Genomic DNA, 11,711 nt, shown 5'->3' with positions numbered 1-11,711 from the left:
TCTGGAAGCATTTGCTAAAGTTTTGTTCCCTTACTAAAAAACGTATTATTTTTATTTTTTTTGTTATGTTTATGCATCTCTTGAAAGTAAAAGTTTATGCAGTTAATTTATTTAGTTTAAAAACGTTTCAGTCATATTTGTGTTGTTTTGGTATAAATATGGAAGTTTGGTAAATTTTAGTTATAAATATATAGAGTTATAAATTCAAAGGAATTTATTTAAATTCCATTCATTTCAAAGGGGATAATACTGAACATTTTCAGATTATACTGTATGTTATACAATGATATATTCAAATAAAATGTATCAATATTGAAAAAAAAAAATCATTTTGCATCAGTTTTTTTTTATGTGGGTCATGCGTAATTTGATGTCAAAGAATTGTTCAATGTTTTAATTAAGAAAATGGGTAAATGCTGTAATATGGTAACTTTATTGCATTAAAAAATGTAATGAAATGGACCCAGAATGCAAAATAGTAAACAGATTTTGAATGCATCATGAGGGTTCAAATAAGACAAAACAACTAACGAAGTCAAGATATTTCTGATTTTAATTCATTTTTCAACTCTGAAGAACCATGATTACTAACATTCTTGGGAAACCTGGATATTTGAGGAAGACTAATCTTGAAAGTGTGATTTCTTAACCTCAAAAAGTAAATCTTGAGCATTTTTATATTGAATATGCATTTTTTTTCTATAATCTTTCATTGGGTAGTAACCGAGTAAAATATTGTTTAAAAAATCCATAAACTCCAGAAAAGTCAAACAAAAGGTTGAGAACCACTGCGTGTAAAGAACTATAGAAACAAGATCTCAGGCTGTAAATGACGAAAATGTTGACAAAGCCTGATGAAATATGCCATGTTGTATTTCACAGTTACTGTATTGTGTAATATCAGTCATGGTGTTCCAAATCATGTAAGAAGCAGCATATATACGATAAACCATCAGAAATACACGGAATTACACTGTTTAAAGATTGTGTCGACTAGAGAAAACAGCACATTCAATTCAATTCAAGTTTATTTGTTTAGCCTTTTTCACAATGCATATTATAATTTCAAAGCAGATTCAGAGAAAATACTTGTTTCAACGTTACAATCAGGAGATATTGTTCTGTTATTAGTCAGAGATGAGCATGTCAAAGTAATCTAATTGGAGTTATATTACTGCATTATCTTCTATAATCGAACAAGCTTCACACATTAAATCAATTTGATTAACACATCTTCTCATGTGGTCCACGAAAGAAGCATTTTAACCCCGGTTCAGAGGTTTGCGTTACAGCCGATCCAGTGTTTGAGCAGATAGTGAGCGATGGCTTGTCTGGGCGGCATGATGAACACGGCTCGCTTGTCTTTCACAAGAGCGTCCATCACCTGAACAGCAGAGAAACACGGTAAACACTCTGTTCAGGGAATAGTTCAGCCTAAAATGTGCTGAAAATGTGTTCACCCTCAGGTCGTCCGAGATCAGGATGAGTTTGTTTCTTCATCAGGTTTGTAGAAATGTAGCATTGCATCAGTGTCTCACTGCAAGTGAATGGGTGCCGTCAGAATGAGAGTCCAAACAGCTGATAAAAACATCACAATAATCCACACGTAATCCACAGCACTCCAGTCCATCAGTTAACATCTGGAGAAGGAAAAAGCTGAAACACATCCAGCATTAAGACGTTTTTAACTAAAATACCATAGAGTCTATAATCCATAATAACACTTCCTCCAGTCAAAAAGAGCATCTGCTGTTGTCTCTCACATCAAAATCCAGCCACATATGTGTTTAGAACTGTTTAAACGCTGCTTGATCTGTGCAGATTTCTCTCCTGATTCAGACCAGAACACTTTTTCACTGGAGGAAGAGTTATTATGGATTATAGACTCTATGGTATTTGAGTTAAAAAGGTCTTAATGCTGGATTAGTTTCAGCTTTTGTCTTCTCCAGATGTTAACTGATGGACTGGAGTGCTGTGGATTACTTGTGGATTATTGTGATGTTTTTATCAGCTGTTTGGACTCTCATTCTGACGGCACCCATTCACTGCAGAGCATTCCATTGCTGAGACACTGATGCAATGCTACATTTCTACAAACCTGATGAAGAAACAAACTCATCCTAATCTCAGACGATGATGAGGGTGAGTACATTTTCATTTTTGGGTGAACTATTCCTTAAACTCTTGTGTATTTAGGGACATTTTAATTTTTGCTTTTTTGATAATTTTGCCTGTTAAAGCAAACAGCATAAATTTTACCCAAAATGTTTGTTTATTGGAATTTTAATATTTCCCCCTCATGTCCTTTCATAAATCTATTTTATACTAGGTACAAAAAATAGGACCTTAAGAACAAAAATGCCCCCATCGAAAGCCATTAAAAATGCAGTATTTAATCCCAGTGCCCTTTAAGCATTAAATCATGCATTCTTTAGTTAATATGCTTTCATTCTGTGGACAAGGCTTCAAATTTTTACTACCTTTACATTTTTAAATAAAGTTTGGTGTACATAATATATGTGTGTGTGCTGTGTATGTATATGTATGTATAAATACACATGCATGTATATATTTAAGAAAAATATGTTATGTTATATATAATATAAATTATATGAATATAAATATATACATGTAAATATTTCTAAAATATATTACTTAAACTAGTTGCCAATGCAACATTTTGTATTTTTGTTTAGAGTAACTTGATATACTAAAATAACTAAAAATACAAATGACAAATGATGTAAACAAACTGGCATTTAAAGGGTTAAAATCATGAAAATGAATGCATTTTTTGTAGTTTTGGCATGTCAGTGAAAGCAGAAAAAAATATTAATATCTAATATTTTGTGAGCATTTTTTTTTTTTTAATGGACACACAAGGGTTAATATCTCACCTGTTGCCGGGTGAACCAGCGTGCCTCTTCGATCTCGTTCTGGTCTGCTTTGATGTCCATCGTCACGGCGACGCAGTGGCAGCCAATCATCAGGCAGGAGGGCATAGGCCACGCCTGAGAGGACAGGTACTGCACGGGTCCCACCTGAACGCCGCTCTCCTCCTGCACCTCCCTCCTCACCGCCGCCTCCAGCGTCTCCCCTGAGCATCACACGCTCCTCATCAATCACCGCGGACAGGGATCTAACCATATCATCAATATCGCAATCTTATCGTGGTCACATGACGATATGAAACGATAGGTCTTCCGGGCAAAAAGTGTAGTTTTAAAAATATATTTTTGACCCTGGACCACAAAATCAGTCATAAGGGTAAATTTTTGATCCTTTTTCAAATTTTTGATCTGAAAGCTGAATAAATAAGCTTTCCATTGATGTATGGTTTGTTAGGATAGCACAATATTTGGCTGAGATACAACTATGTTGTATGTTTTCTATGCAAAAAAATCTAAATATTGAGAAAATCATCTTTAAAGTTGTCCAAATGAAGTTCTTAGCAATGTATATTACTAATCAAAAATTAAGTTTTGATATATTTACGCTAGGAAATTTACAAAATATATTCATGGAACATGATCTTTACTTAATATTTTAATGATTTTTGGCATAAAAGAGAAATGGATCATTTTGACCCATACAATGTATTGTTGGCTATTGCTACAAATATACCCCAGCGACTTAAGACTGCTTTTGTGCTCCAGGGCCACATTGAAACTTCTTATTCTAGCATAAAAGGTCTTTAAAGTTGTGTTTTGGGCCATTATGCTTTGGCACAGTATCTTTCAAACGAAAGCACAATATGGCTTAATGCCTTCATCAAGTCTGTTTTTGCTGTGCGTTTGAAAGCGAAGCGCACACTTCATTCAGACGATCAGCTCGTGATCCGGTGTTTTCCGCGCCTCAGTTCACACTGAATGAATGCAGTCAACTCGTTTATTGAATCTGCTGTGAGTTTAGCGCGCGTTTGACAGCGCAGCGGCCAGCAGTTCTGCTTTATTTTCGCAGCAGATGATTACAGCATTTCACTAGATTTGTAGTTAGACTGAGTGAAAGTTTTCTGTCAAAATAAAAGCTTAAAAGTGCAGTATGAATTGCTGACAGCTAGCGGTTTAAATGCAGACCAAATTCAAAATATAGCTGCAAGCAGCAATTAAGGGGCCAAGCACAACAGGTGCAAAATGAGTTGCTAAGCATGGTATGGAGCATCAGACCAACTGCAGCAATGAGTAATCAAAACCATTTTCAGATGATTTTAGTCAAAATGGCTGAAAAATCATGATTACAACCACTAGTAATATGATTTATTGGCTTATCACTTTTGACCAATAGGTGGCGCTGTTATCAAATAGGTGTGGTGTGTTCTGTGTGTTGAGACAATGGCTCACACAAAGTTTGGTGTCAATATATCAAAGCTTTGCAGAGATACAGCCTCAGATGCAGTTTGGCATCTTTCCTGCAAATTCGTAGATGCGCTAAACAAAAACCGTTTCGTACATCGACACGAAATCCATAACTTTTTGCCAGCATGGTCTGAAGATGATCCGAGTCAAATTTGGTGAAAATTGGACCAACAGTCTAGGAGGAGTTCAGGTTTTCAACATTAAACAAAATGGCGGGCTGGAAGTTTGGCCAACTATGGTCCAAGGAATATATTGAGACCAGTTTCGTTACAATAGGCTAATTTAGTCAAAAGTTATTAGCATTTTTCAAAAGTTCGTTATAACTTTTGACCACAAGGTGGCGCTGCCCCCAAACTTTTTGCGTACTGCCAGGGCATGGTGTCGAAGACACATACCAAGTTTTGTAAAGGTACGTCAATGCTTTCGTAAAATATAGCATTTTACGACAAAATTAAAAATGGCCAACGCCCAAAACGGCTGACATGGGAAAATGGTTCGCCATGGTATGGTTCGACTCGGCATGCTGCACCGAATCTAAAGAGACCAGTTATGTTATTTTTGGCTAAACCATTCAGAAGTTATAAGCAAAAAAAAATTTTTTCATATCTCCTGACCACTAGGTGGTGCTGCGCCGAAACGCAACATGTAACCTCAGGACATGCTTGTGATGACATGGACCAAGTTTGGTGTGAATACGATAAAGCGTTGAGGAGATACAGCCTTGTGTCTATTTTCACAAGCGCTACGTAAAATTTGTTTGCGTGTTTTTCGAAAACGTTTTGAGAAATCGACTTAAATTCCATAACTTTTTGTTGGCATGGTCTGAAGATGATCTGGTTACATTTTCGTGAAAATCGGAGCAACGGTCTAGGAAGAGTTCGAAAAAGTATATATATTTTTTTATTTAAAAATGGCAGAAAAATGTTCAAATCAAATCGTCTATAGCCAAGGAATCAGAGGAAAACATAATTTTGTTTCTAGCCCCTTACGGTTCAAAAATTAACATAAACATGAGTGAAACTTTGGACAAGTGGTGGCGCTAGAGAGTTTGAGTTAGAGACTCCAAACTTGCTGTGGTTAATGTTGAGACTGTCCTCTATCAGTGTGCCAAATTTAACAACTTTCCCACAAGCGGTTCTATGGGCTGCCATAGACTCAAGAGTGGAAGTCTTGAGAAATCTAACAGATACAATAGGTTTTCATTTATTTTACAGTGCAATTGTTTAACAATATATGGCTATTACTGTCATTGTTGTTATTATTATTATATTCTAATTTGTTTGGCATCCTAAAACACCAGTGTGAATGTAAAAAGAGGGTTGATTCCCCTTTAAAGTTCAGGTACAAGTCAATTCACTTACTTTTTTTAGTGATGGCGAAGTGAAGCGTTCTGAAGCTTTCAACACAATTGTATTGGAAAAAGGTGCATAACTCAAAAGCTTTTCAAAACGGTTTATGCTGTGGCATAATAAATCAAGCATAAATTAAACCTGTGATCTGTCTATTTTAACTCTTCCTTATTTCATGGGCAAAGTTCATTTGAGCTTAATATATACATTATGATTAGATTAAAAAAAAAAAAAAAAAAGCAATGCAAGCGCATTATAATGTAGTGTAATGTAAAGGAAACGGCGCTTCGTTTGAACCAAACACTGAAGCAGTCGTGGTTTTCATGCGAACGAAGCTTTAGACGTCAGATCACGTGCTTTTTACAAAACGAATCAAGCTCCGATACAGTGCTTGAATGTGAATTTTTTTAATTAATTTTTTTATACAAGCTTCGGAGCGTCTGTGTTGAACGCAACATCACTAGACTTTTTTTCTGATTTAAGTTTTCTTAGTTAAGAACATAGGGTTGGAGCTCTTCGTTTTGAACTCTCAAAAGTGCATTAGACAGAAGAATTTAACTTTAAAATGTACAACATTTTCATCTCTTTCCAATTCTTCCATTTGTCTTTTTTTTTTTAAATATCGTATCATGGACTTCATATCGCGATATGTGACCCTGCAGCACAAAAGCAGTCGCTGGGGTATATTTGTAACAATAGACAACAATACATTGTATGGGTCAAAATTATACATTTCTCTTTTATGCCAAAAATCATTAGGATATTAAGATCATGTTCCATGAAGATATTTAGTAAATCTCCTACCGTAAATATATCAAAACTTAATTTTTGATTAGTAATATGCATTGCTAAGAACTTCATTTGAACAACTTTAAAGATGATTTTCTCAATATTTAGATTTTTTTGCACCCTCAGATTCCAGATTTTCAAATAGTTGTATCTCAGCCAAATATTGTCCTATCATAACAAACCATACATCAATGGAAAGCTTATTTATTCAACTTTCAGTGATGTGTAAATCTCAATTTTACAAAATTGACTGGTTTTGTGCTCCAGGGTCACATATTATCATATCGTGAGATTTTGATATCGTTGAATCTCTACTCAAGCACCGCGGCTTCATTATCAGATACCTGGCTCCACGAAGCCGGCGAGGCATGAGAACATTCCCGGAGGGAAGATCTTCTTGCGTCCCAGCATGCACTGCTTCCCGTCGGGGTGGAGCACCAGCATGATGACCACGGGATCTGAGGAGCAGACAGACTGTGAAACATCCCTCTCCTGAGCTCCAGCACAGCCGTAACGGAGTGGTTACTTGCCAACTCTGGGGTAACAGGTGTTATGGACGCCTTGGAGACTCCTGCAGCCTGCTCTCAAACAGGTCCTCTTGTAGCCGGCCTCCTCTACTTTGGTGTCGCCGCCGCAGGTCGGGCAGAAGCGGTAACGGCTGTGCCATGCGAGGACTGATCGGGCCTGAGCCAACACACCTGATGGTAAAATAACAACCATATACTGTTTCATAAGGATGATACGGTCAAACCAAAAATTATTCAGACACCAGATATTATTTTTAATAGTGGGCGCAGGACACTATACTTCATTTATGTAAGTGAGGATAGCAAAATTACACTGCAAAAAATTATTCTCTTGCTTAGTGTTTTTGTCTGGTTTTCTAGTATAAATATCTAAACACAGAGATTCAGTTGTGCTAAAACTTATAACTTAAATAAAACTAATAGCTTAACTTAACTTATAGCTTAAAACTAAAATAGTTCCTCTGCTATAATAACAAAGCTGGGTTCAGGATTATAATTAATTCAATAAAACTGAAACCATTAAAAAAAGCATTTCCATTACTTGAAATAAAACAAGTGTTAAATGAAATAAAATATACAAATATTAATTTTATTTCAGCTAGTTTCCAATGCAGCATTTCTTATTTTCATTGAGTTTAACTTGATGTACTAAAATGACAAAAAAAAAAAAATTATAAACACTACATAGACATGAAAGAATGAAAGAAATTAAAAATATTAACAAAAACAATAATAGTATCTCAGTGGTACTGAAAGACTTTACAAAAATGTTACTTTTCTTAACATTAAGTAACATGAAAAAATATTTCTAAAACATTTCATCTTAGTTTGTTAATTTCAACATTTACCAATACATTTTTAAAATCAAATATTTTATCGGTAAATATTATTTAATGGACCTGAACTAATATGAACTAATGTTAATAAAGATGAATAAATACCTCATAAAAAGCTTTTTTTCTCTCTCTGAATATTACTCTTCAGCTCTTGGTCTGTGAATTGTACTTATGGATGTTTGCTATTTGCCAAATTTTTTTTTTTAATAACTTTGTAAAGCAACCTTGGGTTTTGGAAATGTGTTAACTAATGTTAATTAATGGAACCTTATTGTACTGTTTTTTTTTTTTTTTTTTTTTTTTTTTTTTTCCAATTTACGGAAACTAGGACTGTCCAGAGATTAAAATAATAATTTTAGTTGCTTCTAATTAAAATAATGAAGTTGCAGGATTCCAGAGGTTTTGAGAGCTGAATGTGGGTCAGGGATTTACTGGATCAGGATTACCAATAAGAATTTTTGAAGATATTTATTACTCAATTTCAAGCTGCTGAAATATTTCAGAGCTTGAAACACCTAGAAAAATTATATTTATTATAAACATGTCCACTGAATTTTAAGATTTGATTAATTTCCATGACTTTTTCCAGGTTTATAATTCACACTTTTAAAAATCAGTTTTTCTTGACAGTGATCTTGATTCTTCTTAAATTCTTCTTTACTTGTTTTGTCTTATTTTAAATCATAACCACCTCAGCAAAAACTAAAACCAATAAAACTAAAATCATAAAATACATTTTCATTACTTGAAATAATTTTTTTAAATGATTGAAATAAATAACATAAAAAAACGGTTAACGTATTTTATTTCAACTAATCAAATTTCTCATTTTCATTCAGCTTAACTTCTAGTAAAATAACTAAAACTGAAAAAATATATATTTTGTTTATTTAAATTAAGTAAAACTTATAACAAACTAAAATTAAGATGAAAGTAAAAAATTGTTTAATAAAAAAAAACTACAATAGTATGTCAATGATAGGCTACTAAAATAACTAAAATAAGTACTTAAGAAAGTCAATAAAACTAAAATCATAAAATACATTTTCATTACTTGAGATAAAATTATAAAATAACTGATATAAAATAAAATATAAAAACGTATTTTACATCAGCTAGTTGCTGAGGCATCATATCTTATTTTCCTTTAGTTTAACTTGAAGTACTAAAAAAAAACTGGGGGGAAAAAAAGTATAGACATATTATAGACAATTACAAAAAACTAACATCAAAATTACTAAAACCTATAATAAACTAAATAGAATACACTAAAGCTTACAGTAACTAAAATTAAAATATAACAATAAAATTACATTTTTTAAAAATCAATAGTATATCAATGATACTAAAATGACCTTAGCCATCTTCAAGAATCGGCTAAAAACACATCTCTTCCATCTTTATTTGACCCTCTAACTCTAGCACTCTCTATTCTAATTCTATTCTTTAAAAAAAACTGCCCTTTTTAGACTTGCACTCTATTAATTTACTAACTGCTTGTTTTCTTAAAAAACTAACTAACACTAGCGTCTCTATTCTTTTTGTATTCTATCTATTTGTTTTCTTTTTATTTATTAGACAATTAACAAAAGCAAATAAAAAAAGCCCCTAACACTAGCTTGCTTCTATTCTCTTTCTATTCTATCTGTTTTCTTTTTATTCATAATATGTGACCCTGGAGCACAAAAGCAGGTATATTTGTAGCAATAGCCAACAATACATTGTATGGGTCAAAATTATACATTTCTCTTTTATGCCAAAAATCATTAGGATATTAAGTAAAGATCATGTTCCATGAAGATATTTTGTAAATTTCCTACTGTAAATATATCAAAACTTAATTTTTGATTAGTAATATGCATTGCTAAGAACTTCATTTGGACAACTTTAAAGATGATTTTCTCAATATTTAGATTTTTTTGCACCCTCAGATTCCAGATTTTCAAATATTGTCCTATCCTAACAAACCATACATCAATGGAAAGCTTATTTATACAGCTTTCAGATGATGCATAAATCTCAATTTCCAAAAATGTACTCTTATGACTGGTTTTGCTGTCCAGGCTCACATATAATTAAAAAAAAACCTTGTTTTGTGTACTGTGTTAAGCTAACTGAGACTTGTTATAGCATTGCTCTTTTGTTAGTTTTGATTGCTTCCTCATTTGTAAGTCGCTTTAGATAAAAGCATCTGCTAAATGACTAAATGTAAATGTAAAATAACCACTGCTGCTCTATATGGTGGAGTGAGAGTTATGTGTTTAAGAGAAAAACCCCACCGGCATCATCGTCGCTCAGCCTCAGGAGTCCTGGCATGGCTTCCTGAAGGAAGAAACTGCTGGGATCTTTATCTTTGAGGAGTTGAGTGGGATCGTCTTCAGTGCTGAGAGCGAACCACGCCAGCATCCCGTTGTCCACCTGCTGCTTCTCCACTCCTAAGAAAACCTCCAGGGTCCGGCTGCTCCCCAGCAGCTCCTGCACTGCGGCGTATCCGAGCTTGCACAGCTGTATCTGCTCCTCACGCTCCGCTCCGGAGCGCACCAGAGGACTGAGAGTGTGGAAGAGCAGGAACACGGTCTCTGGAGAAGCTCTTCTGGCCGCTAGCCACTCGCCGTCGCTGCGTCTGTCGCTCGTTCGGTCCAGGAGCTCTCTGTTGAAGTGAATGTCTGGCTCTTCTGTGTCTCTGCTGGGCAGCAGACGGGCGATGTGTCTGTGACCCCAGAACAGAGCCACGTCTCCAGCCGTCTGACCCGACCGGTTCGTGACGCTCGTATCGCATCTGGTGCAGGTCAAGAATGATGACAATAAACGTGCTGGTTTGATATCATAATCTGATTTGCTTCAAGTCACATTTATATATATATACCTATATAGACCCTGGAGCACAAAACCAGTCATAAGTGTCAATTTTATGAAATTGAGATTTATGCATCACCTGAAAGCTGAATAAATAAGCTTTCCATTGATGTATGGTTTGTTAGGATAGGACAATATTTGGCCGAGATACAACTATTTGAAAATCTGGAATCTGAGGGTGCAAAAAATCTTTGTGAAATATTATTATTACAATTTAAAGTAACAGTTTTCTATTTTAATATACTTTAAAATATAATTTATTCATGTGATGCCAAGCTGAATTTTCAGCATCAATTAAATACTTTTTTATTAAATATATATACAAAAAATTATATACTAATTACGGAGCCCCACACATGACATGCAAGAAAAAATAAATAAATCATGCGCACGATTTACTAATTCGCTCCCTCGATGTACTAAAACGTGCGCACAATTTATAAATCGAGGGAACGAAATAGTAAATCGTGCACATGATTTAGCCTACTATTTTTTTTCCTGCATGCCATGTAACTCCGTAACTAATAAATGCATATATGTGTGTGTATATGAGATTAAAACAAATTTGATTTATTGATGATAAATATATAAAGCTGGTTATTGCGTATTTAAAACGCATTCAGTTTATTAACACTATTACAGAAATCTGACCGGTTTCATTTCTGTATGACTGACAAATATGATCACATTACACTTATGTTAAAACTGTTTAATATAAACAGATGGGAATTTTAAAATGCATTTCAAATGCATCAATCTTACATTTAGGCCTTTTTTTGAGTGCAGGAAAATAATGTTAATGTTGCAAAATTCATCAATTATGAAATGAACTCGATATATACAGTATGTGTATGTGTGTTTGTATATATATATATATATATATATATGTATATGTATGGGGTGGTTCCTAGGGTGTTGCTTTGTGGTTGCTAGGGTACCCGGGGTGGTTGCTAGGATGTTGCTATGCGGTTGCTAGGGTACTTGGGGTGGTTGCTATGC

The 11,711-nt window shown here is 34.3% G+C and overlaps 1 protein-coding gene across 1 annotated transcript in view; it reads right to left on the bottom strand.

Moving 5' to 3' along the window:
• Positions 1–1,004: 1,004 nt before the first annotated feature.
• nudt12 (nudix (nucleoside diphosphate linked moiety X)-type motif 12) overlaps positions 1,005–11,711 on the bottom strand; it is a 22,384-nt gene continuing 11,677 nt past the window's right edge. The window contains exons 4-8 of the mRNA XM_016498397.1: positions 10,136–10,635; positions 7,024–7,191; positions 6,838–6,951; positions 2,898–3,097; positions 1,005–1,384 (exon numbers count right to left, since the gene is read on the bottom strand). Coding sequence (XP_016353883.1) covers positions 1,274–1,384; positions 2,898–3,097; positions 6,838–6,951; positions 7,024–7,191; positions 10,136–10,635 — 1,093 coding nt within the window. The 3' untranslated portion in view covers positions 1,005–1,273. The remainder of the gene's footprint in view (positions 1,385–2,897; positions 3,098–6,837; positions 6,952–7,023; positions 7,192–10,135; positions 10,636–11,711) is intronic.

The sequence above is a fragment of the Sinocyclocheilus anshuiensis genome, unplaced genomic scaffold (genome assembly GCF_001515605.1).
Source record: "Sinocyclocheilus anshuiensis isolate Anshui unplaced genomic scaffold, SAMN03320099.WGS_v1.1 scaffold1312, whole genome shotgun sequence".
NCBI classification, from domain to species: domain Eukaryota; kingdom Metazoa; phylum Chordata; class Actinopteri; order Cypriniformes; family Cyprinidae; genus Sinocyclocheilus; species Sinocyclocheilus anshuiensis.
This window is presented reverse-complemented; position numbering and strand designations above follow the sequence as displayed.